The 27728-nt window shown below is 36.6% G+C and overlaps 3 protein-coding genes and 1 pseudogene across 4 annotated transcripts; 1 reads left to right on the top strand and 3 right to left on the bottom strand.

The window, feature by feature from the left end:
- Positions 1 to 210: 210 nt before the first annotated feature.
- On the top strand, positions 211 to 1273 carry LOC105133536 (LOB domain-containing protein 12-like). The gene is made up of 2 exons (XM_011037570.1): positions 211 to 516; positions 794 to 1273. The coding sequence occupies exons 1-2, from the start codon at positions 361 to 363 to the stop codon at positions 1130 to 1132; spliced, it is 495 nt and encodes a 164-aa protein (XP_011035872.1). The 5' UTR covers positions 211 to 360; the 3' UTR covers positions 1133 to 1273.
- Positions 1274 to 4557: 3284 nt separating this feature from the next.
- LOC105133687 (DEAD-box ATP-dependent RNA helicase 18-like) lies at positions 4558 to 26331 on the bottom strand (annotated as a pseudogene).
- Positions 5805 to 14968, bottom strand: LOC105133537 (cytosolic endo-beta-N-acetylglucosaminidase-like). The gene is made up of 11 exons (XM_011037571.1): positions 14094 to 14968; positions 13154 to 13291; positions 12684 to 12793; positions 12483 to 12594; positions 12284 to 12391; positions 10294 to 10406; positions 9463 to 9544; positions 9017 to 9097; positions 7869 to 7924; positions 7190 to 7325; positions 5805 to 6741 (listed from the first exon to the last, which is right to left on the bottom strand). The coding sequence occupies exons 1-11, from the start codon at positions 14571 to 14573 to the stop codon at positions 6007 to 6009; spliced, it is 2151 nt and encodes a 716-aa protein (XP_011035873.1). The 5' UTR covers positions 14574 to 14968; the 3' UTR covers positions 5805 to 6006.
- On the bottom strand, positions 15603 to 20658 carry LOC105133538 (cytosolic endo-beta-N-acetylglucosaminidase-like). Of its 2 annotated transcripts, none has more exons than XM_011037572.1 (13): positions 19977 to 20658; positions 19686 to 19823; positions 19498 to 19607; positions 19287 to 19398; positions 19093 to 19200; positions 18699 to 18811; positions 18396 to 18477; positions 17936 to 18016; positions 17793 to 17848; positions 17387 to 17522; positions 16516 to 17251; positions 16256 to 16377; positions 15603 to 16039 (listed from the first exon to the last, which is right to left on the bottom strand). In XM_011037572.1, the coding sequence occupies exons 1-13, from the start codon at positions 20367 to 20369 to the stop codon at positions 15797 to 15799; spliced, it is 2430 nt and encodes an 809-aa protein (XP_011035874.1). In that variant the 5' UTR covers positions 20370 to 20658; the 3' UTR covers positions 15603 to 15796. The 2 variants fall into 2 exon arrangements, with proteins under 2 accessions (XP_011035874.1, XP_011035875.1); XM_011037573.1 differs by having other exon boundaries at positions 19686 to 19855; positions 19977 to 20053.
- Positions 26332 to 27728: the final 1397 nt, after the last annotated feature.

Here is a 27728-nt window from a genome sequence, read left to right as displayed (position 1 = left end):
CCAAGGAATAGTCTGAAATGGCTCATCAATTGATCACTGAAAACGTAAAATAATATGCATATTTGGTTTCAATCTATAAGAACTTTTTGCAAAAAGAAAAAAAGAAAAAGGAAAAGAAACTGCAAGTACTCTCTTGTCTGATATAAGACTTCATCATAATTAATTGAAACCAGTACCAAAGTCCAATTTTTTAATCATTGATGTCCCTAAACAGTTTGTGAATCCGATCTGTTCTAGGCCGTTATAAATATACCACTTCGGCCTCATTCTCTCCCAAGATTTCTAGTCATCTACTCCTAGGTTTGCTTCCTCTTTTCCTTCTTCTTCACAGTTCACAGACCTAGTTTTTTTACAAACAAAATGGGTGGAAATTCACCATGTGCTTCCTGCAAGTTGCTTAGACGCCGATGCGCCAAGGACTGCGTCTTCGCTCCTTACTTCCCTTCTGATGACCCCCACAAGTTTGCCATTGTCCACAAAGTCTTTGGTGCTAGCAATGTCAGCAAAATGTTACAGGTCTGTCATTTTCTCTCTCTCTCTCTTTTTTTAAGTTCTAATCATAGGTACATATGTGGTTATTACATAAGCACGTATACATATCATATGTGTGCTGGAATGAGAGTGGTTTTCTTTTGGTAGGGAAAATGAAAGATGCTAATAAAGATAGCTTGGTTGTGCTGTGGCCGACCAATTGGTCCAGAAAAGAAAGTTCCCTCTAATAATGATTTTGAGATGCATGTACAAGGTTATCTTTATTAAATATACAATAACTTTTTCTTTTTTGGCCAAGTAGGAGCTACCAGTTCATCAGAGAGCGGATGCAGTGAGCAGTTTGATGAATGAAGCGAAGGCGAGAGTGAGAGACCCAGTTTACGGATGTGTGGGAGCCATATCCTACCTGCAAAACCAGGTTTCCCAGCTACAAATGCAGCTTGCAGTGGCTCAAGCAGAGATATTATGCATCCAGATGCAGCCTGAACCTGTGATGCCAACCTCACAGATGGGCCCAGATGATGACAAGTCATTTCTTCTCCAAAATAGCCTCTCTCAGCACCTGAATTATGGCTCTTCAAGCAATGCAATTCATGATTCTCTCAAGAGAGAGAGCATTTTTGGAGACATGATTTCTTAATTAGTAGAAGTTGATGCTAGCTTTAATCCCTTATGCTCACTTTATGTTCACAGAGTAATATAATTCGAGAGAGGAAGGGTTGTCCTTACTTGATGTTAGTTGAAGAATACGCTTTATAAATAAATAACACTGCAACCAACAGATTAGTATTATAGTTTGTCTTAAAACAATTAATGGTGACTTGACGAGGTCAACTCTTGCATGTGACCGGTGAAGTAGTAAGCTTAAGTTTTATTTTGGGTTAAGTAACCTATTAAAGTTAGGGGCCGGTGGCCTCCCAAACAATCCAGACATAAATTCTTGTGGTGACTAATTAGCTGTTTACAGTAATATGCATACAGGGTTCTCATAAATGATGAAAGATGATAAGCAGCCAGCGAAGGAAAATTCAATGGACCTCCCCTGTTTTTAAGATGAAGAAACACAACCAAAAACCTGTATATATAGGTCATCATCAATCTAACAAGATAGTATTTGTATAACAATGATCTGTCAAAAACAAGGACGACTTTTAACAAGTTATGGCCCGTTGAAGTGGAATCTTAGGAGAGAGTTAAATAATAGTTTTAGGCTTCTGGATGTTTGAATGAAGTGGCTGCTTCGGCTTTGAACAGTGAAACCTATAGCAAGCCCAAGACTTTTACTAGGTGGTGCATTTAGCAATAGCTGCTCTTTGCACAACAAGAACTGTGATGTTTTTTCGCAGCTAAAATTAAATACCTGTGAAATTAATTAAGCGGTAATCCCATATGAGGGAAACATGGATTTTGCATTTTACCCTTCATTCTCTGTTTTTATTGGCCTTTTTTTTAATGTTTTCTTCAGCAGAAAAGCACAATTAATATGCTTCCGTTTGAATTTCCTATGGTGCTTTATATATATATATATATATATATGTTTTCCTACTGTTAATTAGTTGCTGGGCACCCAATTTAGTAAATATCAACAGGTGAAAAAAAGAACAAAATTGGACTCCTCTAGTAGCCGCAAGTCTGATCGAATCACAGATTCTTCTACCAAGTTCAAGTGGAAGGCTGTCCAAGGAAATTTAGTGCTCAGTTCATGGGAAGTATACAGCAGGGACTAATTTTCGTTGTTGTTTTGAGCTCTTAACAGCGTGTCTTTGTTGGTCTATCTCTCCACACAATTATATGTCGAATCAAACTGATATTTTAAATGGTGAAGAACAAAAGACAAAAGGCAGCAACTGACTCAAAAAGATTCCTCAATAGCTAGCTTTGTTTAAGGTAGAAGCATTTTGCAGGTCAAACTTCACACTTATATTACATGCCCTCTCAAATCCTCTACTCTTCGTAGCCCTTAGGCAGCAACTTCTAGTTTTAAAGGTCATTTATGCCTGCGGTTGTAAATTAATAATGGAGAAGTTCTGCTCCATGACTGTTCCAAATATTTCCACTGAGATCACAACGCACCCACATGTTTTGGATTATTGTGGACATAGCAGCAGAATAGTTTAAAATATAAAACTCCTGGTAACTATAAATTAATGTCTTTTCTAGCCAATATAACATGCCTGCTTTCACTGAACTTGAATATGTTGCCATGAAAAATCTTGTACCTTTGAAAGGGTAAAGAAAAGCTACAGAAGAAGCTAAAATCATGTAGGGCCATAAAGATAGAGAAAGGCAACATGAAATGATAGGATGGTCCCTTGAAACATCGGCGTTTGGTAATATTTAACAAGATTTTTTTTTTTTAATTGCATGTCTCAGTATTTGGGAAAGATAAACAGAGAAGATTAAATGAAAGCAACTGTATCAATGGAGATATGGTCACTACACAAGGGCTTCCTCATATTATTAATTAATATCACGAGATCAAATTTCACTTGATACAATGTACTTCATTGTTTTTTCTTTTCCCTTTTCCAGGTAAAGAAGACAACAAGTTTTGTTAAGCAAAACAACAAGAGACTATAAGCAGATTATTTGTGCTTCAAATTTCAATGTATATTTGTGAGCTTGATCATCAGTTCGACAGTCCTGGAAATTTGATCAGAGCAGCGAGAACTTTTTTTTTAATAAGATTAATTGTAATTAAGAGGAAAAACTATAACAAAACACGAGAGCTATATTATAAGAAGTATAGTTATCTGGATCATATTGATAAAAGAAGCAAAAACTAAAAGAAAATTAAAAGTAAAAAATAACGTGAAGACAAATAACTATATAATCGATGAATTAATTTCTTATAAAGTTAGAAACGATCGATTACTTCATACAGAAATCATAAAATGATTCAAATAATTTATCTAATTCTTTAAATTTAATTAAGAGAATATGGATATTGGAATTTAAATTTGTGATTATATGATGATTAAAATTATTTTGGTGCCATTTTCAGAAATTATTTTAAAATGAAAACATAAATTGTTAAAGGCGTTGAACTCTGTAATAGAAATGTTGATCAATAATTTATTAAATTAGATGCATATGTTATCAATGTGATGATCTACCCATTAAATGATGTCATCAAACAAAAAGGAAATAACTAAAACCTTACCGGGACCAGCATTAATCAATTATATGTAAAAATAAAATAAAAAACATGAATGTTCATAGAGAGTTGAGTTGAAATTTACTTGGTTGAAAAAAAACGAAGCATTGCAATAATTAATAAAAAAAACTGCCTTTTCTGAATTTCTCCCAATGATAACTATAAGTTGGGTCGAACGAGTTTAAAAATCTCCTCACATATATCCTCATAGGGTTAATAGATCTGATGAAATACATCCTGATATGGTTGATGGATCTGATGAAAGACTCTGTCCATAGATCTGATGGGGTCGATAGATCTTGAGCAGGGAGAACATGGCTACAACACTCTCCAACATTTCTTACCAGATAAAGCTTCATAATATATATTTATTTGCCGCAGTCCCTTGACTAATTGACAGTTTATTAGACACAAGATCGAAGCTGTATTTTTAAAAGGAAAGAAAGAAAGAAAAAATTTAAGATAAAAATCCGAGACAAACGAGAAATATCATCATCATTTAATTATATTTTGTTAGTTGAGATGATTAATGAAGCCCGCCAGCTAATTTTGTTTTTTTCCTATTCTTTCACGGCGACAATAGAGTGGAGTGGTACTGCCGAGTGTCGACTTGATCAGCATGTAAGGAAAAGGAACAGAAAGACGATATGAATGAGACGAACTTAATCCTTTGATTAGCCACTACGAAATGATATCATGGTAAAACATGTGTAAAACCTTAAACTCGATGACTATATTGTGCCTGTGGGGTCAGATATCTCGCAGCCCTACCGCAGCTTCTGTGCTGCAATGAATATAAAAGGTGGTGATTTTTTAAGTTTTATGCGGTATATGTTTGTTCTTTCTTTATTTTTTCCCGGAAGTGGAGAAGTTGGCTAGAAATCTTTGCATATCTATACTGCCGCTAAGTCCTTTTTAGCCTTGACAAAAAGTGGACCTGGAGATTAGTTACTGATATGTCTAGCCTGGTCCAGATTGAGCAAGTTGCGTAGAAGGGCAAAAGAAATGCACAGTAATTCCAGATAACTTTTGAACATAAAGACTGCTTCTACGTAGGTCCATGATGGCGGGGAGGACAATCCCTTGTGCAACAACAAAAAAATAAAATAAAATTGTAATTGTACTTTTCAGCTTAATGACATGAACTCTTGTGAGAGTGTTGTTATTGCTTGGTGGAGTAAGAGGAGGAAATTGGATGAGTTTGTACCCTGTTTCCAAGCATAAAATCTAAACTAACTAGCATGGAATCAATTAATACTGGAGTGGTAACTCCCATCAATCACCTAGCTTTCTTATATTGAAGCAAAGTGCTCCAAGAAATCTAATCCGGAGGACTTAGGAGTGGAAGACATTAAGAGTCATGTAGAACTAACCAATTAAGAGTTGGGAGGGAAGGGTTTTTGAAAACCAAGCACCTTGCTTTTGGATGTATTATCCTCGAGCACTCAAATGAGAACTACAGGATCCTTCCACTATCCTCCGCTGTCTCCATAAACTAGCTAAGTTCGAGGTTGATAGGTGAAACAGAGCTGCCTTCGTCTTGTCATGTAACTTTTGATTATTTTTCTCTTTCATTGCTTATTTTCACATCAATTTGACTCTTTCTATTGTCCACCATGGAAGTTAAATGTACTAAACCACATTGTGTCAAGTTTCTAGCTGTGATTTGCGTGCGAGCAGTCATTTCCAGACACCGGACTTTCAGAAATGTCATCATGACCAAGCGATGAGAGCCGTCCACATGCCGCTTGTACAGCGCTCACATTTTAATGTGAATAAATAGTTATTTCTAGATTTTTTTTTTGGCAGTAATCTAGATTATTTCTTTTGTTACTAAAGATGCTATTTGTAAGTTTGACAAGGTATTCCTTCCTTTTTTTTTTCCTTCTGTTTTCTACGATGCATTATTTGGCTGCCTGTTATGTTTCTACACAACATAGGATGGGTGCCAACTAGCACGCCAGCAGTGAAAAAAGCTAGTAACCTCAGACATTAGATTCTTTTCCCTACCCACTGGACTTCCATCTTTAACTTCCAGAAAGTGAAAGTAGGTGATTCAGTTAAGGAAAGTTGGAATTTTAGTAGTTATATGTCAGTGGGTGAAATAGGAATTTCAGTTAAGCTAGTAACCTCAGACATCAGATCAGTTTAGAAATTTAAAAACAATTTATCTTTCATTGCAAATAAGGAGTAAATATATGCAGTTGGAAACAAGTATTGCAGAGGAGGAATTTATTATAAATAATTCTTATCTTAACCTGTGTGTTGAAATGATACAGCACTCGCCAGATATAAGCAATGCCATTTTCCCCTAGGTACTAATACAAATGGAAAAGGAGATCGTAGCAATTAGCTTACTAACCTTCAACATCCAGTAGCATATAAGGAGAATCGTCCAGCTCCTGGCAGGTCCCATCAGCAGCACACGCTTGGATAATGAATCTGAGACTACCGATATGTGAGGGAATGGAAAGTTCGGACATATAAAATGCTTGAACGTGTGCCACCCCAAGGTACACCCTAGTGTCTACTAGTGTTCCAGTTGCATTTCCATCAACTTGTTTTGTTAGTTTCTCTACATAGATATTGTACTTTGGGAACAGAAAATCATTTCCATCTTTCAGTTTCCAAATGATTTTCAAACTGACAGTTTTGAATCCCTGAGAAATTGAGCTATATTTAATATATTGGCTCTCGGTTAGCCATGCAGTTGAGGGAGGAAAAAATAAGTTCTCTGAGAAATTTTTTATCGTGATGTGACCAAGCACTGCAAAATACTCTGCGAGATTGGGAGCTGGAGCACTATCTTGGTCATCTGCTCTGAATTCGGATCGCAATTCATCAGGTGAAGACTTCGTCCTGTAGCACACAGCATGGATTTCTGTTAACATGAACCCATCCATTGCAACAATACCCTCATTTATGATCCATTTTGAAGCCATTTTGCTAACTTGACTTGGCATAATCATTTTACTGAATTTGTGCGACAATCCATTCATTTCTGATGGTGCAACAAGTACCATTATCTTCTCACTCAATACAGATGAAAACTGAAGAGAGATGCCCAGCAGCGAATCCCCCTTTGATTTCACCTGGCATTATTTGAAGTGTTCACAGCTAAACCAGATAGAAGTAGATGAAAACATATTGAAGAAATAATGTAATTATTTTATCAGTTTTAATGTCTGCATAATGTGTCCCAAAATACGGTCTCCAATCGACAGGCACGTCTCATTCATAAAGTTGGATAACCGTTAAAAAAAGAAGAAATAAAACTCTGTTTAGCTAGAGATACGGGAACATAAACACATGCAACCTCATTCAAATATTTCTTATCCATACTCATATTTTTCTTCAGAACTGTCTGTTCACAGTATTACTTTTTCAAAATTTAAATTACTATTTTACCTCAAGCAATTTCATTTCAATTTTTTTTTACGGCAGTTGAGTTCTTTACAGGATGGATACGAAATAGGGGTTTGGCATTTTATTATGGAATACTCTCATGTCATCAAATTTGAACCAAATAAGAAAGCTTACAGAATATGTAAGGACGAGATGCACGTTGTCCAAAAGAAGCTCTCCTTGAAAAAGCCTTATTGTGAAAGGGACATTCTCTTCGAGAGTCCCTTTAAATGTGATGCTTCCTCCCCCATTATAAGATTCCTCCTTGAAGCTATCATTTGCAAATATATGTTCAAATCAGGTCAGAGCAGTGACAATCAGCATACAGAAATCAAAATTGGTGCAAGGAATGTAGTATCAATGTCATGTCATGGGCTATGTAAGCTAGCAACAGGCCCCCAATCTCAAAATGGTGAAAGATACTAGCATGTTCTAATGTCGTTATCATTCTTAATTCCATTGAGGACTGAAAGAGCAAGCATAAATGAGAAGCATCCATAAGGAAGTCTCAAGATGGTGCTACCATCCAAAAATATGGCTCATTTATAATGAAGTAATGATGTTACTAGGCCCACAGAGCAATAAAGTACCGTTTTTCTGTCAATATGAAGCTACACCACAAATAAGTTATCTTTGAATAACAACATTAAGAAGAAAACAATCGGAATCTTGATTGCAAGTGTCCTAGTAGGCTTGTACATATGCTAAATCATGAACGTGTATATATGCTATTTTTCATGTAGTGGAATCAACACTACTAAGTAGCTGTAATATGAAGTAAATAAAAGATAATATTATAAGCACTGAAGCTTACTCAACAATGAATTGAATAGCATCTGGAGTTGGTCCATCAATAAAGTCAAGACGAGGCTGCCAAAAGAGAAGGGATAAGAAAAATAAGACATGGTGACAAGCCGGTGTCAATGATGTTACTGATGGCTGCTCAAATAATAGCAGGTATTGGAATATTTCAGATAGAACATTAAAAACTAAATTTTGCCAACTGAACTGATCAAATATTCCTCTCCATCTCCATAACACACACAGGGTTTGTTTTGCCTTTTTTGTGCCAAAGCACCCCTTTTATCTGATTATAAGAGAAGCAAGGGAAGGCATGCTTCTCTTATAATCAGCTTTGGCATGCCAGCTTTTTATAAAAGAAAGCTTTTTTATCAAACACAAACCCTTAAAAGTTGCATGAAAAGCTGCTTAATTTATAACATAGCAAGGCCAAACAAAGCCATGGTACAGAAGCAAAAGCATACAAAGATAAACAGGATAAATCTTTGATAATTAGCTTTAAGGGGCAGCTATACGAGTTACAAGATTGAACTTGCTATTGCCGGATACAAGCTAGAATCTAGTATCTCACAGGGTTTGCAGGCTTTGGTAGTACAAAAAGAGTGCAAGTGCAGGAGAGGTGTGCTATTTTTGCTATGGTATAATGCATTTTGCGAGAGTGCAGTTCAGAATTTCTCAGCAACAAAAATTATCTTTCTTATTGCTTTGGGATATGGTAGTAATTTTAGCTTCACTTTGGTCTTTTGCTACAGGGATTTTATGGGAGTTTCCTTAGCGCACATGAATTAAAATACTACTCACGTGCATTCACTAAAACTTTATTAAATTCCCATCTATGCAGGTAGAACTCAGAAAGGATCATAAATTGTGAGTTAATAATGACGTGAGGGTCACAATGTTTTGTGAGAATGTATACACTCTTCATTGAATATTGAGCATTTGATATTATTAATAAAATTCATAACAGATAGCAAGTGTGATTTCTGCCTGTCCTGAAAGATCAAAAGCTTCTCTATAATGCACTTTGGAGACATAGTTGGAACTCTCCAAAATTTCTTCATTCCATAACAAAATAAAACTACATGGTGAAATGAAAGAAAACTGAAAGCTCCTATAAATATAAAAAACAAGACATGCAAAACCAAACAAACTAAAAGACACCTGAAAGCCTTGGCAAGACATGTTGTTCCAAGGAGCATCTGTTAGTTGGTTGCCCTCGACAGAAATATGATAGCCTTGACCCTGAACAATATCAAGATTGTCAGTACTTGGAAAACTAACTCTTGGAAGGATGCTTGACCTCCACCCTTGTGATGATCATGAATAGTATTCATAGATCAGTCCCAATGATTGGAATCACATGAGTAATCACATGATTACTCAAGGACAATGCAGAAACTGCATCCAGAAGAATGGAATCCTGTCACCAGCTCTCACTTTACAGAAAGATAAAACAAAATGTATAATTCTTATTTGACTTAAACATATTTCATTGAATGCTTTCTGCTACAATCTGAAAGAGTGCTTGCTAAGTTGCAAAATCATCTCAACAATTATTCATTCCAGCTTTCAGGAAATCAGTGTAAAGAGTAGGATGTGGTTGAAACCTGATCAAAATTTGAGTAAAATGGTAGTAATTTAGGATAATTGTTTACTCTTCCCCAAGATTTAGCAACAAGTTCCCACCAACTGCAAACACAAAGTACATCACAATCACAATTGAACTCATAAAGAAAAACAGTGTTAAGATTTTTTAGGTACCAAATGAAAAAAGAAATGTTTTACTTTTAACCTATCATATGCAAAATTCATACCCTTGCAAGAAAATTGACTTTCAAGAAGAAAAGTAATGAGGAACAAAGGAGTGTCAATTAATGACTTCAGGCAATCTGGAAAAAAACTTTTAGTTCTGCGCAAACAACAGATGATAACAGTTTCATCGGCAAAGAACACATTTACACAAATCAAAGGAATAAAATAATGAATTCCAAGAGAAAACTGTTATTCTAGCTGCCAGTCCATATAATTTAATGCAATATTTCTTGAAAAAGACAGTATCCATATCAAAAAGTATGGATGCAAAAAAGATATTTGTTGACCTTATTGAGTTCATGCATGCAAGTAAAGAGGAGAAAAGCATTAAGAGAATCTTAAGACAAAACATCACAGCCAACATCAGAAAGCATTGTGCAAAGTGCACCATCATCTTTCTTTATCCAGAAAGCAAAAGAAAAGTTTCAGAGCATCTAAACTTCTAACGCAAAAGTGATGCTGATTTGTATCAGGTATTGGGAAACACGGTTCATAATCTAGACAAGTTTTGCAGGAGATAAAGAAGGCTAAGGAAGCATCATATGTTATAGCGGTACAACATAAAGCCATATCAGAACCAAAATATTATTTTCATGAAATTTTGCAAAAAGATACAACAGGATTACCGATTTTGAGCAGTCTGAAAATCAGGTGGTTGCTTTGTCTCATATAACCATCCAGGAGCAAATATGGCAGCTGACACGTTAGCCTTCTTTAGTACATCAAGTGCGACATTTGTCTGATATCACAGTTACTAGATTAAGAAGAAGCTACAGTTCCCCATGCAAGTTTAAAGATGTAAATTTAACAAAAGAATAATAAACTATATCCACAACTTAAAGTACAGCAGGTGACAAACTTAACACCTATATGCCATTGTTGGTGTACAAATGATTTCATAACATGCCTTAAGAAGTTTATATTTTATGCTTTGAGCATTATTCCTTCACCACTCCTTTTGTTTTGGGCACAAAAATGATACAACTATGGATGAAAAGAAAGGAAGATACAACAGGGAGAAACTCCTCCAAATCACCACCCATGTCGGCATTGCCATAGATCATATTACTTCACCCATGAGAGCTATGTTTGTTTTCTTGATAGAAAATGAGAGCCACCTCCTATCAAATGTACAGAAAATATGGATCAATCCAGCATAAACGCAGGATCCACATGTGACAAAAAGTGGTACCATTCCAAACAGAAAGCATCAAGAATGCTACGAGTCCACAATATCATTTTCAACATAAGGACAAAGTATCCAGTTGTTTCAGGTGGAAGGTGGACAAGACCAGGTCTGGGTGTAACCCAACTGACTGGTCCTGGAATTCCCCTGACTTAGGTTAATACCATCTACAACAGCTGTCTCAAGTTCAACCCTCTCTGCCAGGCCCAGAATCATCCCATCCTAATGGTGGCCACCTTCAAAGATTTATCCAGGTAATCTGCTCGGTGTATGATGAGAAGATCATGTGCGAGGAGGGATTATTTGGATGCTTAATGAACTCTGGGAAACTTAAAGGAACGAGCTTCTTCTGGAAAACATGCTCAAGGTCTTATACAAGCTTAGTTTCAAGTTTTCACCATTTTCACCTGCTAGTAGCAGTACTATCAAGAACTAACTATTTGCGTGCTAGCCACAATTGGGATCAGGATATCATGTACAACAAGAGGATCAAACTCCTGGAGATTCGAACTTATTTAATTAGTTATTTGTAAATACAATAATCTGTCCATGTCTTAAAGGCTCTAATCTCCAGAATTTGCTCCCAGAACCTTGTTTATAAGAAAAATAATTTCCCTTTGGTTCTGCACATTAACAAGCACATATACCATGCTTAATGCCTTTTCTTTGTTCTTGAGGTAGATACCTGACACTACAATTTACCTCAACAAGGTCACATCCTTCCATAAAGCAGACAAAATATTGAGAACACAAACTGTTAATCACAGCATTAGAGAGCTTTTTTTATATATAAAATGAGGAACTGCTGGGGAAGAACACACACACACCCCCAAAAGAAGAAAAAGGAAAGAAAGAAAGAAAGAAAAAGGTGAACTAAACGATCAAAAGAAAAAGGCATTCCAGCCCTGTTGAGTTCGAACTAAAGAAATCCTCCAAAAGTTCTAGAAATAGAGTATCATAGCTATGATAGTAAGTTTAAAAAAGCAGTTTTTAGAGATTCTAGAATTCCACTCCATCGAAACACTCAATATAACAACAGACACAGCATATTTTTTCAAGGGAATCCAAAACCCACTAACTGGATAAATAAAAAAGCCCCAGCCCCCCTAACCTCTTATAATAGAGTAGAAGATAGCCATAATCCTTTAAAGTAGATGAAACAGATCAGGGCATTTTCTTTTCTTAAAAAAAAAAACAGTGAGATCATTGCTGACATTGGTCTTTTAGATTACATGTTCCTGGAACTCAATCAAAATATTAACAAAATACATGGGTGGATATCATAACTGTTAACCAAAGGACAAAAAAAAAGTGCAATGAATGTCTTCCACATGCACTGAATCTGATCAGAATGATGAAAACAGACCTAAATCATATTATAGAGCTTGTAATTGAGATTAAAATGTCTAAATGAATGGAGCGATACCTACATTCCATTGTCCACCACCAAAAGTTTTCCTTCCAAATACACCTTTCCCCAAGTAAACTTCAAACTTCCTATCTCCAGCCATAGCAGCTGAAAGATCTGGATAGTTACTCTGCTTGGCAAATGATTAAGTTTGTGCACATGAAGAAATGAAGAAATAAAAAAATCAGCTCTATATGGAAGAGAACAAGAGAATCTGGTACCTTCCATGTATAGTTTACAAATATGCCATCACATATGTCAAAGAAAGGTTTGTTCTTGTCATTCAGTTGATCTTGCCATCTAAGATGTCCGGTGGTTATGACACTGTCATACCTGCATGAATGGTGATAATCACTACAAAAAAATAAAAAAATAAAAAAATTCAGGATGGATAGGTAGAATGCAGTACTTTAAATACTCACCATATTACCAAAGATTCAGGCATTGAGGAATGCATTGTATGGGTCAGATGGCTCACAAATTCTTCAAGATTAGGAATTTGCTCTTCAAGCAAATTAACCTCCATATTAATCTGCAATAAGCAATTGCCACCTCAACTGAAAAGGTAAGTGAAAAAGATAAAGATACAAAAAGGTCATGGAAATAGAATGAAAATCACATCTGAACTCCTTTCCGCTCTTCCTCAGGAAAAGCATTCTTTGTTACTTAACGTCTCTCTTTGTATCATGGAGCACAGTATCAAAGATTGAAGGAAAAAAACAAATTTCTGGTAGTAATTGTCAAAGGAGGCTTTACATAAAGGAGAAAGACTACATTTAGCATGTACTTTCAAACACATCAAAAAAGTTATTGAAATGACATGATGCAAATTATTTAACCAGGTCCAAGATAAATTCAGATTTAACATACGAAATTTTAACAAACTATATACCAGCCATCCATCAAAGCCCAAATCAATGGCAAGCTCTGCCAATCGCTCAGCATACATTTGAGCAGACTCCTTTGTTGCAAGCAATTTATTGCAAATAAGTCTTCCTTCATCCCATTCTGTTATAAAAGTGCCCAACACCTTCCATCAAAAGGAACAAGGAATAAAATCAAATGCATCAATTCCTTCAGCCATCCACTTATAACAGTACATCAAGCGAGAATAATATAGGCAAAACCAAAGTATCCAAGGAAAAACAATACCATAGTGTCTGAGCTCCCATTGAAAACAAGTGATTTTTTTTTTAATTTTTTTTTACAATTACAGGCTAATGTTTTTTCCATGAAAGTAAAAATTGAATCTAGGATATATCAAATTCAGATTTCTGTGAGATCCATGCAAAAGGTTGTTAATTTCTACCAACAAGTTCTTAACTTGGCACTCAAAGCAAAAAATTCGAAATTTGTACATCAAGATTATACCAATAATGCACATTGCCATTCAACGAACTATTTTAAAAAATTAAAATCAACTAAATATGTTATTTACAAGATTTAAACCATTAATAACCAATGCAGAAGCCTACCCTATGTGACATTATTACACCAATTCTTTCTTCAATTTCATATATCACTGCAGACTGAAAATAAAAAATAAAAACTTCGGTAAACTATAAAAGAACCAGAATTCACAACTTCACTACCAAAGCAGCTTCCTTCCGATTAACAAAAAAATCCAAAAGGAAAAAATCTTTTCACATATAAACTCCAAGAGGACCATATTTACCGAACCAGTGTCCTGCTAATTCAGAAAAAAAGTCCAAAAATAAAGAATCTCCTCACAAATAATTTCAATAACTAAACTCGGTCCACTCATTAATTAACTTTAAAAAAATCCATTTCAGCTAAAGAATTGCAAAAAAGATAAATAAGAAAAGAAGCACCTTGACACCATGTCTGTGAGCAGTATTAGTCCAGCAAGGAGGAGGCAGGGTAACCAAACTATGAGAGAAGTAAACGAAAACATCAATCAAGTACCAATGGCGAATAGCATAAGCATCAGGATTAGTGCCTCCTTGAACCCACTTGTCATCCACATAACCTCCTTGCATATCATGGCAAACAAGAAGCCTAGGCCTATTTGGCAGAGACTTGGATTTTAAAGGAACAGAAGATTTGTTAAATGGGCAGTGAAAAGATTCAAAATAAGAACGAGTTTCAAGCTCTTCAAGGGTTTTGATTGGGTATGAGATTGGAATGGAGGGTTGTGATGGGTCGAATTGAGGAGGGTGATCAATGGTGGGGGATTCTTGGTCTTGTGGGGGGACATTGGATTTCATTTTGTTGAGTATTCGAGAAAGGAAATTGTAGAGAGTGACTAGGGTTTGGCGGTTGATGCAGGCACGAAGGAGAGATATCAGCATTCACTCCTCTGCTTGTTTATTTTCAGAGAAAGACAAGACATGACAGTAGGATTGGGAGTTTTTTCTTTTCATTTGAGAATTAGTAAGTACTAATTTCGCTTTATATGTATATATATTTTGGAATATTTTATTTTACTTTATTTTATGTGGTTCTTATGGTGTGTTATTGTCGTTGATTTGGTTTTGGAGGGTATCTAAAGAGCGTGTAATTCTGATCTCATGCAAAATCTTTTAATTTTGCCTTTATTCTCTGCTGTTTTGCCGAGAAACTTCATATGTCGAATGTGAGATGGATGAGCTTTATGATTCTGGATTCGATTTGAGAAAGGTTCCACTATGGTTATGCACAAGCATGATCTCGTATACATACCCGTTTCTGGTCGTTCGATCAAAGATTCAAGAATTCACAGACAAAACATAACCAAAGTACCACCATCTCAATTGTATTTTGATGCAATGATTGATAAATTTTTTTTAAAAAAAGATTTGTGTTTGAGACAACTAGTTTCTTTAATTTATTAAGATTTTATGACAACTGTTTATTTTTTTATTAATAAAATATCACTAATTACACCGTAAATTTTTCCAGCCAACTGCCTCTCTTTGTCCAAATCTTATTTTTCTGCACTTTCAGCCAAAATCATTTTGCGGAAGACTGTAAATTTTTCCAGTCAACTGCCTCTCTGTCCAAATCTTATTTTTTGCACTTTCAGCCAAAATCATTTTGCGGACATTTCGTTTCTTAGTTGCGCAATATTCATCGGCATTTCGTTTTCCAAGCTGTTACTTAGACATAGAGAGAAACTTCGACTTCCTATCATGAAAAAAACAGAGTAGGAGTTATCCCCATACTCGTCTTCTGATATGTTTCGATTTGGTGCGGTCAACCTGAAGATGCTACTCTCTTAGTAGTTCTAAGTTCTGACATCATTTTTCCCCTGTTCACATGATTAGGCTGTGTGTATCAGTGTATGTGTCTGTTCTTGGGACGGTAAGACTACATGAGACATCACATGGAATGCACAGAGATACAGCTAAAACAACAATGTCATGCGTCTTAATTACAACGGTTGTAGCATTATTGAATTTAATCATCTGCTATGGTCTGGGAAATGATTCTGTCTTGAGTCTCACAAACCTTTGTGTATCATAATCATGCAGGGAAGTTTTTTATCTCTCTCCTAAATCTAGTTAGATCATACAATCTAACTAGCTAAAATACCCTATTGATCTTTAGGGAAATACAAGAGTTTCCTTTCCCCATTTCCCATTGATAATGTGAACAGAAGTATGACAAAAACCATAGATAGAATCATAAAGACCCAGATTTTCGTATCTCTTGAGGGCAACCTCAGCAACTCCCTGATCTCCATTCTTGAAGTACTCTGCAAAAGCCCTCTAGTAACAGAATTCGATCTTTCACACATTAGTGAGTCGAACCACTCAAAGTGCCGAATACCAAGCTTCTGCAATTCACGAGGAATTTGTTTTCAATTAAATGGTTTAGACACTTGGTGGAAAAGATAAAATTAACGGTTCAAACTTTTGAGTTTGTGCCAATAAGTTGTAATTCAACTGGCAGTAGTGTCCCTCCTTCCTATAAGAGTTGTCGAGTTTGATATTCTCCGACGCCTCCAATAAAACTTGTGAGTCTGACTAGAAATTTTCAGCTTATTACTTACCCCATGACTTTTGCAGCCTAGTAATTGTTGTCCATTTGTCGAATGTGCCCACGGATTTATTAGGTTATTCCTTTCAACATATCTGAAGAGTTGAAACATCTTTCTGCCGCCTACCGTCGTTGCTGCCACATATATGGTCAAGTCATGTTATTAAAGTGCTATAACGTTAGGCTGAAACAAGCACTATCACCCTTCCTCCTTAAGAATAAAGAATATATAACAAAAAATGAAAAAAGAAGAAAAAAATCAAAATTTCTAACCTTTGACATCCAGTTGAAAATATGGAGAATCATCCATGTTCTGGCAAACGCCATCTACACCACAGACTTGAATAATGAATTTGAGGCTAGAAGTGGTTGCAGGAATTGGAAGTTCAGAAACATAAAATGCTTCTACATTTGCCACTCCAAGGTACTCCTGAACCCCTCCTAGTCCTACACCATGATATCGAACAGCTTGTTTTGGTAACTTCTCGACATAGATATTGTATTTGGGGAACTGAGAATCAGTTCCATCTTTCGATTTCCAATCGATCTTGACACTAACGGTCTTGGAACCCTGGGAACCTGAACTCCATTTGATATAATGACCTTCGACTAGCCATGAGCTAGTGGGAGGAAAATAAGTATTCTCTTTCGAAGTATTCATTGTGATGTGACCAAGGACCGCGTGATACTCTTTCGGACTATACGTTAATGTATCCTCAGAGCCATCTGTTCTATGTTCTAACCCCAGTTGCGAATGCTCATGCTTTGGCCTGTAGCAAAGAGCATGAATTTCTGTTAATGTGTATCCATTCATTTCAATGCTACTCTCCAGTACAGCCCATCCTGGAGCAGTTCTTGGGTTATTAACTTGGCAGGGCGCTATGATTTTACTGAATTCTCTTGAGAATTGGTTTGTTCCCCAGGATGCAAGAAGTACTGACGTCCTTTCATTTGCAGTGGAAGAGAAATGAAGTGAAAGTCCCAGTAGAGAATCCCCTTCTGATTTTACCTGCATCAATTTAGGTGTTCATAGAGATATCTAGGGAAATTGATATCATCTCAAGACTGTTAGAAAATAATGATCTTCTGGACAGTCTTCTCTCCCCAGCCTTGATCAATAACCCCAAAAAAGAAGAGAGCTTACAGAATGTGTTATGTGAAGAGGCACCGCATCCATAAGCAGCTCTCCCTGAAAGATTATTGTTGTAAAATCTGTGTTCTCTTCAAGAGTTCCTTTAAATGTGATATTACCTCCTCCTCTGTAAGATGCTTCCTTGAAACTACCATTCGAATACATATGTTTCATTCAGGATTTTGTATGCTAGTCAAAACTATTAGAAAATTTACTGCAATATACATCCAGGTCAAGAACTGAGCTTCAGAAACTGGTGGCCAGACCCCATCAATCAGATGGAAAACATTGAAGGATATAAAAACGAAACCCATCCCAATGTTACACTTGTTTCTTAAGAAGGGTTGAAAATGTGTGGTTTACTCGTAAAAATAATGGTTTTGATGAAGGCATTTTCAAGGAAATGGGTGATACTTACTCTACAAAGACTTCAATAGTACCAGGACTTGGGTTCCCAGTGAACTTGAGGAACGGCTGCCACAAACACGAGGGTAAGAAAAGCTGCATGATTACAAGCCCAGGGCAAAATCATTGATAATGACAGGTATATTAGGTGCACACCTGAAAGCCTTGAGAAGAAATGTTATTCCAAGGAGCATCTGATACTTGGCCTCCTTCAACAGAAATATGATAACCATGGCCCTGGACGACATTGAAGACTTCAGAGTTACAGAAAACTAGTTTGTGTGAAATACCAGCTGAGGTCATGTTCATTTATAAAATCCTCCAAATGACTATTGGCAATATTGGAGATCTAAGAAAATTGAACGTCAGTAAATTCTGCTATTGATTGTCCAAGTTCACCAAGTTCATGTTTTGCCAGAAGAGTTTCAGCCTAGCAATTCGCGGAAACCAGAACTAAGATGATGTTTTCAACATGAATTCAATTGCAGTTGAGATTTTGCTCAGGCTTTTCAAATTGAGCTAGGTAATCCGTACAGTTAGTATTTCAATTGATACAAGTGGCGTAAATGATTGATAAATGCAAGAAGATTTCATCGAGTTGGAAAATTTTCTCTACCTGATCAAAATTTGAGTAAAATGGTAGGGTATTAGGATAAAACTTTACCGCTCCCCATGATTTTTCGACAAGGGACCACCAACTGCAGACCACAGAAGCATGCTATTATGTTCAACATAAAAATTGTGTTAAGAATTACAGGGTACTAATTCGTAAAGAAAATATCACTTGGGAAATTATTTTTGGTTAGAAAATCACTTTGCAAAGTTGACATTATAGAAGAGCCATAACAGAAGGTAGTACTGATAATTTCGAAGATATCCACTCAGGTTTGTGGAAACTGCAGAAAGAAAAGTAAATTACTGATTTTGTGCAGTTTGAAAATCAGGTGGTTGCTTAGTCTCGTAGACCCATCCGGGTGCAAATATGGCAGCTGATACATCGTCCTTCTTCAGCACATCCAATGCAACATTTGTCTGATGTGCAAACAGTTGTATTAGTTACATGAATCTAGCACATCGACATGTCTTAGCAGAAATGCCAAAAATAGCAATCTAATACGCCGCTCATATTTGGTTTTCCAACTACTGATTATGTTTTAGCATCTGATTATTAATGGAAGCTGTGATTTGATCTGCATGATGGTTTGAAAGTTTCAACTGCATTCATTCTAGGTAAGAGATATGTCAAACACTTATTAATGGAACCTGAATTTAAAATAAATGAAAAACTGACTTCTCCATCATAAGCTACATACCGTCCATTGTCCACCACCATAAGTATTTCTTCCAAACACATCTATTCCCATGTAGACATCAAACTTTCTATCACCAGCAACAGCCGCTGAGCTTCTTGGGTAGTCTTCCTGCAGAGGAAACAACAGAATTGGCATGCAAGAAGAAAGGAAAAAATGAAATCAAAAGCATATGAGAGGAAAGGAGAAGGCGATACCTGCCATGAATAGTTTACAAATATGCCATCACAGATATCAAAGAATGGCTTATTTTGATCATTCAGTTGATTCTGCCAGCTAAGATTTCCATCAATTGTAACACTATCATACCTGCATATTAATGATAATTTAAATCATAAGAACTTCCGAGATTGGTTCTGCTAGATATATTCTTTAAACGATAAGTGAATGGGATTGCCTATCACCCACCATATCACCAAAGATCCAGGCAATGAGGAGTGCATGGTCTGGGTTAGATGGCTGATAAATTCTTTCAAATTTGGAATCTGCCCCAACTTCAATTCTACCTCCATATTGAGCTGCAAGTAACGATTCATTTATCAGCTATGGAAAATGATCCAATCAATGGGACTCCTAAAAATCCATGTACCAATTACCAGCCATCCATCAAAACCCAAAGCAACAGCAAGCTCTGACAACAGCTCGGCATACATATGAGCAGACTCTTTTGTTGAAAGCAGTTTATTGCAGATAGCTTTCCCTTCATCCCATTCTGTGATGAAAGTCCCTAACACCTTGGTTTTCGTAGGCACAAGGACGTCATACACTGAAGTGAGTATCCCAACAAGTCATAAAATGAAATACACACACATACTCTTCTAATTATTTCCATTTGTTCATGACCATGCATAAAAGTGAGTGTCAAAAGCATTACAAGTCTTCAGTACCTTAACCCCATGTCGGTGAGCAGTATTAGTCCAGCAAGGAGGAGGCAAAGTAACCAAATTATGTGAAAAGTAAACGAACACATCAATCAAATACCAATGCCAAATTGCATAAGCATCAGGATTGCTCCCTCCCTGGATCCATTTATCATCCACATAACCTCCTTGCATATCATGGCACACAAGAACCCTGGGCCTGTTATCTAAAACAGAATTTTCAAGAGGAACAGAACATATATTAAAAGGGTAGTGAAAGGACTTGAAGTAAGCCCGAGAGCCCAAGTCTTCAAGGGTCTTGATAGGGTAGGAGATGGGAATGGATGGCTGAGTTGGATCAAATGGAGGGGGAGGGGGAGGGTCTACGGTGGAGGATTGATGCTCTTGTGGTACAGACATGATTAGGACCTAGGAGGGGGAGATTGCAAAGAGAGATTCAGGATTTGGTAGCTTACATGTATGGATCCAAAGGTTGATAATGGTGGTTATAATATAAGATTTTGGCACGAAATTCTACCACTAACTTGATCAGAGAATCAAGTGTAATCAGGTTGACTTGATCCTGTGATAGAAAGTATTGGGTTATTCACTTTGTTTTGCTGTTTTTACATTTTTGGCGCTGGCGTTGGATGTTTGGGGAGCCTTTTCAAAAAACTTGAAAGTACGTGTGGACATGTGCTTTCTATTCATTATTACCCCAGCAAATACGGCAAATAAGGAAAAAGACTTAAGCGTGTCCATACTTCTTTAACGAATAGCATATAGACATAGGTAAGTGGTTACCATAAACATCTGATATAATCGACACTGATATTATATACGTCAGAGGCATATAACTTGCGGAGGAAATCAAGCAAAATTTTAAAATATTCTTTACAGGGGATCTTGCAGAAAATAGATTTGGTGATTTTCCCGAGGTCTTACCATGTTTTCTAATTTCTCTATCTTAATCGGTAAATTAACAGGCTGCATTTCACAGAAATATTAGAGATGGTGATGGTGATAGGGTATGCAATAAACTAATGTTGAGCAGATGTACAGGAAAATAAGCCACTTGACCCCCGAGACAGAGCCTAGGGAGAATTGATGGATTGTATTTGATTGGATTATCATTGAGTGCATACTTGTATTCAAGTTCTTGATTGGTGTTTTCTATTGTTAGTCATTATGTGTAGTTTCCCTGGCTTTTTCCTTGGAAAGAGACGAAGTGCTGAAGACTTTGACTTCGGTGCTTGCAGGGTCTTCTTGATGGTACATTCAAAGACTAGCATACAATTAAAGGATATGCTTGTTTTTTATCAGAAGCGTGTCATCTGGTTTTCGATGCAGCAAGAGGAAACGCGTCTCGCTTTTTATCCGAAGCGTGTCATTTGGTTTTTGATACAGCAAGTAGGAGAATACAATTCCTACTTTCAATAATTCTGAACCTAATCTTTTCAGAAAAATGCGTGCAGATTGCTCCAGTGAAAAGTCTACCATGCTCTTGTTTTGTGCACGTCCGCCCTTGAGACGTGAAAAATGATTGAAATGATCATGGCACTGCTGGATTCATCTTAGTTTTATTTACATGATACTGCACAAGCATGAGAATAGAATTGATGTGCCAAAATGAGCTGCTGCTTTACAAAGGGGTTTTGTAAGATACCTGCAGATCGACAAAGATAGCACAGTGATGAAGGAAATAAGCAACAACAGGCAGCACATAAAAAAGGTTTAACGGGACTTTATTCCTAATTGAGAGCCGAGTCCTGTCAATAATTACCTTTAAAAGATTTTACGATTCTAAACAATTAACTCAAAAAAACAATTCAAAACCAAATTGATAAGGAAGCTCAAACGGTTGGGATATATACTCGTACGGAGAAAAATTTCTTTCATTTGTATTTTATAAAATTTTCCTCTCATATCGACGCCTTTCACCACCATGCAATTCCCATTTAAATTCATACTACTGTCAACATCAAGGAGAACAAAACCAATATGAACTCATACTAGTGCGCTCTGACAACCACTGACATCAACACACTCCTTTGCTTCGGTGCCCTTCTTTGCAACAACCTCTAGGATGTCCTAGTACAGGTAAAAGCAATGGCAACAGAAGCAACCACTCGAATCACTCATGTAAACCCAAAACTGAGAGGGAATCACATGTCTCTGTGTCACCTGTACAGTTTCTCTGCAACAAAATTTTGCAGCATTTGTAGAAGATTTTAGTCCAGTCTTCACAGCAAGCTTCGAATATCTTAGCCAGTGACTAAGACGAGTTTTAAGTCAGTTCCTCAATTTTAAAGCCTGCATTGAAGTTGCAGCAGAGAATCCATTCGTGTAAACTCATGGGATGGCTATCTACAAATCATGCATTTCGATTGTCCCCTTCAGTTTTTTCAATAAATGATATTCCCCAGCCAACTCTTCTTATCCTCAATTGTTTGGGCAGCTCGTCTCTGTTTAGCAGTTTGGTTTCTCATGACAGTAGGTGCAGCATTGGGGGTCTTGCTTGGATTTTGGGGTTTGGGTTCTCATTGCTGCGCTTCTTTCTTTGCTTGCAAATCTTTCTGCCTTTGCTTCTCACTAGATTTATCCCTGATCACAATCATTGGTTATCAGTATTCAATTGCTTAAGAAAATGAGAAGATCAAGTTTTATGACAGCACATGGAATCTGGACACGGTAAGCGCAGGAAAATGAGTTTAAGCATTAAAGATTTATATGAATACAGGTAAAGCTTAGGTAGGAGAAAACCAATTTTTGAAGCTGCTAAACTATGACAAAGAATATATGACTCAAATAGTAAATCAGACTGCAAATGCGAACATTTAAAAAATTTCAGGCATAAGAGATTTAATCATGAGTACTCATCACTAGCATTGACAATTGCCGCTACAAACTGAACAATCTCTTCTTGACACTTTTAATGAGGTAATTAAGGAATGGTGAAGAACTCTTACTTGTAATTGATCTTCTCTAAATTGGCATATAACAATAATAGCAGTGGAGGTATTAACTCTGGAAACATATGAACAAAAAATATCAAATTTCAATGCGTGACACAATTAGCTGAATTGAGCACCATAATTAATCACGCCCATTCAGCATGTACTGCTGGCATCAAATCTAGATAAGCTTGATAATGATACGTGTACAATAGAGAAAAATGGTCATCCAGCATTTACTAATAGCATTGTGAACCTAATCAGGATTTGCTTCTCTATCATCATCTTCAAAGTCACTCCTAGGAAACAATTGTGCTCACCTGAGGAATAACATCATGTGTCATCTGCACATGTCCTTTCTTCTAGAGGAACCCTTCTTATGCACAGAAATTCCACATAAGCTTCCTCCTGCAAGAAAGCAGCCACGTTGATCACTTTTGTTGTAAATAGAAGCAGTGGATAGAAAATAGCAGGAACAAAGAACACCAAATGACATATTTAAGAACTAATAATGGTTTTTTCAATGCAGAAGTGATAAGCTATACCTTTGGCAACAGAAAAACAACAGCACTTCATTGTCCACTCACCCGAGCAGTTCAACCAACTCTATGAATGAAGACATTTGGATCTTGAGGGGGATCATACTGCGAGATTAAAAACAAAAAAGGATTTTCACTTGTTTAGAAATTAAAAGTTTAAAGTACAATTGCTAACAATGTTAACATGGAATCATAAAATTCTCATCATAAAGTTACAAGGCCACAGAATCTAGGTAGTTTCCTCGCTACCTGCATCATACAATCCGCACTGGGAATGTCAAGGCCACGTGCTGCAACATCAGTACACAGAAGAATGCCACTTGCAAGAGAAGTAAATGAAGTCAAAGCTTTCTGTCTTGCAGTCTGTCAGGCATAAAAAGAAAAAAAGAAGAAAATGTCAGAATGCAAAACTATCAGTTCAAGATTTTGACACCGACAAACTGGGCTCATCTTCAAATTTTTACCTGCTTCATCTTCCCATGAAGAGATATAAGAGAAAACAGTGAGATGTGGAAGAACAACCCCAAGTAACCAGCACAGGCACATGTCATGAAGTATTTGTGGATGTATGGAAATCAACTTTCTTAAAAAAATGATATCTCATCAGGCCTTAATAATGTAGATTACATTTACTATCATTTTAAAATATAAAACACGACTCCCATTATAATCTTTTTGGACTTGTTCTTGATAAGGAGATCAAAAAGCTGAGACGGTTCCTTATCTGCTTCACATTCCAGATACAGCAGAAAGAAAAGATAAATTTAGCATAATGACTCCATTAAAGGCAAATATTGACCAACAATTGCTCTCCATTAACATGAAGGGTTAACCCAAGTTGAAAGACAACTCGGTGCCCTGTAGAATTATCATAACTAAATGTACAATATACCTCAGGTGAAGGCCCGATGGTGTGTTGGAAGGTGCTGATTTTTTAGCTGATGCTGGGTTATCAAAGATTTTGTTGCAGCTCGAACTTCAACCCTCACAGGATTCCTCAGCTCAGCTTTGGATAGCTCTTCAACAACCTAAGTTTGAGTAGCTGAGAAAAGGCCAGTTCTACACAGCTTAGGTAAGCAAGATATCATGGAACTTAGCTGCTTCTGGAATCCCATATCCAAGAGTCTACAGCCTCATCTAGAATCAAAACCTGTTTCACCAAATCCAATGAACAAATTTACCAATAAACTTCATGATTGGCTTTTTCTGCACACCACAAAATCATCCTTGTTTACAATCTCCATAATATGCAATTTCAGTTCATGGTATCTCAATAAACTTCTTAAAAAGGCATGCAACATTTTATCAGATGTCCCTAATTAAGTGGTCACGTTTTCTTTACATAGAAGTAGCAGAGGAAAATGCTCTGCCTTTCTACAGAACGATAACACATGAAACATTACAGACATGAGGGTATAGAAGCATCAACCTCGTCAAGTGATTAAAAATCACTACCTCAAGGTCTCTAAAATCCAAGACATCCACACGCTCCATTATAGCCTCCCAGGCGTCCCTATCAATAAATTAGCTCCTTCCTCTATTTTCTTCACATCTGCTTTTACATCCATGCCCCAACAAGTAGCAGGGACTTAAAAATTTTGATAAGGTCGCGATAAAAGGTTGTGCAATATTGTATATTTTGAGGACAACTCCCTTGTAGGAGAATAAATTATTCCCATCACCTGTAAACCACATAAAACACTCAGATTATCAGCTTAATAAATAAGCAACATGACCAAAATTAAAAACAAATGAAAGGAAGAAACTCAGAAAAAAAAAAAAAAAATCCCCAAAACCCACTAGAGTTAAAATTTCCATCTTCAATACTGAAACAGCTAGAAGACTGAAAACTTTCCTCTCATTTTTCAAATTTTCTCAGCAACCAAACAGAGCTAAGAAAATCAAAGAAAATGAGAATATTTTTTTTCAGCATTTCAAATACTGAATTCAGCCAAATTACAAATCCACTATAACAGATAAAACTTACTCTAATTGAATAAGCAATAAATTAAATTACGCAAGTTTAACACTAACCCTACACTAAAACTGGCCACAAGAATCACTAATTTTCCATTCGAACAACAAAAGACACAAATTTTCTGGCATTTACCAGCAGCCGAACAGAGCAGAAAAGTAAAGAATAAAACAATCACCTGGTGACGTTTGGGAGGAGAAGAGGATCAGCGAAGTGTTTCGATGAGAGGTAGCACACAAGCTAGAGTTTTTTTTCCGGAGCCAGTGGCGGCGTCGACGGTTACGTCTTAGTAGCTGCATAGCGCACAGTAATCGAACCCGGATTGAGTTAAGGCTTCGAGAACCGGTTCCGAGATTGAAGGTTCTAAATCAGAGAAGCGATTGTTCGTTAACACTATGTTTGGGTTCGGTGATTCGGTGGTGTCCATTCTGTACCCGCCGCTACTTCCATTCACTTTCAAGATCAAAATCTAAGTGTCTGTCAGAAAATAGTAGTAATGGTGGAAATAGTGGCCCCGTCTTTGACTCCTTGTACAGTAGTTTGAACTCTGATAAGAATTGAGACCTGGGACGTTAAGGATTTTGAAGGGACAAAAAGATAAAAATACAAGGGACGACAGCAATAAACACACAGAATTTAAATCATCGTTTGTGTTCAGGATTTTCTAAGGACTGGGCTAGAGTTGATGGCCTTTTGTTTGAGGTCTGGATTAATTTATCTGCATTTTGTAATTGGGCTTCTGTTGCCCTTTATTTCTAATCTGGGCATCGACCCATTCCATCAATTGATAATTGATTGCCGAGTTAGAGTAAAAGAAGACCAATTTCCTGGACCCAAGCAAAAACAATGGCTGCAGCTATTTTAGAGGCGCTCTATTTTATTTTCTATTAAGCAATAGAAAAAAAGGTTGTCTAGTTGGCCGAAAAGGAAATGTACAAAGGATATGTAACTCTTAAAACACTTTTCTGTAGCGTAGCTTACCTCTGTAGTCCCAGCACATCATTTCTTAGTTCCCTTTATCTTCTTTGTCAGTTGTGCATCTATGGAATCAAATACAATAGCCACACAAAAAAGCCCTTTGGATTGTGAGGACTGATAGTCACGTCCATGTTGCTTGGATTGCAAAGCACAGACAGCCACTAGTTGTGCATGAGAAAATCTAGTGATGGTAGATGAATGCTGAGAAGGAAAAAAAACCCAGGTGTGATAAAGATATGCGAGCAGCCTTCATCTGCTTCTGACTGTTTTTATATCCACAATGTTTGGCATTTGAAGTAACATCGTCGGGACTTCTTGGCATTATTCCATTTGCACCGAAGCCGCCACCACCAAGCTATGATTTCGGAAGGTTTCCACCACGAAAATGTGAAATTTAAGTTGTTCAATTAGTCTATTGATGTCATTAATTCTTTCCCATGTCATCATTTTAAGATATCTTTATTCCTAAACCATGACCTTTTTTCTGTATTAATTAATTCTTATCGGCATTGGATAGGCACCGAATAAGAGGTTACGGTCATTAGGTAGATAACAGCTTTTATTTTATTTTATTTTATTTTTAATCCTGGTGTTAGTTAATCTATCGCCATAATGTAATTTCTTAAAGTCGGATGTACAAGAAAAAGACGCCAACCACTTGAAGCTGAAACACTACCAAATTCTCACCTAAACCTCTCGAATAAAGAATTGTAACTCCTCACGCTCTCTTGATCGAATTGTTGTGGTAGTGGATGTGTCGTTTATGTATATAAAATCCCAAGTCTGGTATGAAAAAGCCAAGGCAAAATGATGTTGTTATCCATCTCTTCACTGATCTTAGCGTACAAGTTAAGAAATTATTACAGCTTCCCTGATAGTGTCTTAATGCGCCACCACCCCTTGCCGGGAGGGCGTGGTTTTCTACTTGTTCTCATAAGCCTTGACTCTCCTTCCCGGAGCCTTTTTGCAACATACAATGCCTGAGAAAGCGTGGACATGAAAACCAGGATAGATATTTAGATAGATAGATACGAAACACTACAATGAACGGTTTATATATTAAGAATTGGCAACAGTTTTCATCAAATACTGTAATTGTTTGAAAATAGTTTGATGTCAACATTTCCAAGTCTTTCAGAAGCTCCTTTTTTGAAACTAGAAATAAATAAAAAAAAAAAACCTTACAACTTAGCAGTTTAATAATCCATGCAACAAATTCACTTAATTTTTTTATTTTATATATGAATAAACTTTTGATTTATAATTATAACTTTTTTATGCAAAAAAACAGACGTTAAAAAAGCACACATATTCTTTCTTTTTTTTAAAAAAA

Source organism: Populus euphratica, unplaced genomic scaffold (assembly GCF_000495115.2).
Source record: "Populus euphratica unplaced genomic scaffold, PopEup_1.0 scaffold36.1, whole genome shotgun sequence".
In the NCBI taxonomy this organism is placed as follows: Eukaryota; Viridiplantae; Streptophyta; class Magnoliopsida; order Malpighiales; family Salicaceae; genus Populus; species Populus euphratica.
This window is presented reverse-complemented; position numbering and strand designations above follow the sequence as displayed.

Coding starts and splice junctions, on each gene's coding strand:
- LOC105133536 (XM_011037570.1), top strand. CDS start 361: ATGGGTGGAAATTCACCATGTGCTTCCTGCAAGTTGCTTAGACGCCGA. Junction 517..793: donor ATGTCAGCAAAATGTTACAG/GTCTGTCATTTT, acceptor TTGGCCAAGTAG/GAGCTACCAGTTCATCAGAG.
- LOC105133537 (XM_011037571.1), bottom strand. CDS start 14,573: ATGCTGATATCTCTCCTTCGTGCCTGCATCAACCGCCAAACCCTAGTC. Junction 7,925..9,016: donor TGTCTTGCCAAGGCTTTCAG/GTGTCTTTTAGT, acceptor CTCTTTTGGCAG/CCTCGTCTTGACTTTATTGA. Junction 7,326..7,868: donor GCTATTCAATTCATTGTTGA/GTAAGCTTCAGT, acceptor TGCAAATGATAG/CTTCAAGGAGGAATCTTATA.
- LOC105133538 (XM_011037572.1), bottom strand. CDS start 20,369: ATGTCTGTACCACAAGAGCATCAATCCTCCACCGTAGACCCTCCCCCT. Junction 18,017..18,395: donor TTTACTCAAATTTTGATCAG/GTAGAGAAAATT, acceptor AATGTCGTCCAG/GGCCATGGTTATCATATTTC. Junction 17,523..17,792: donor ACTATTGAAGTCTTTGTAGA/GTAAGTATCACC, acceptor TTCGAATGGTAG/TTTCAAGGAAGCATCTTACA.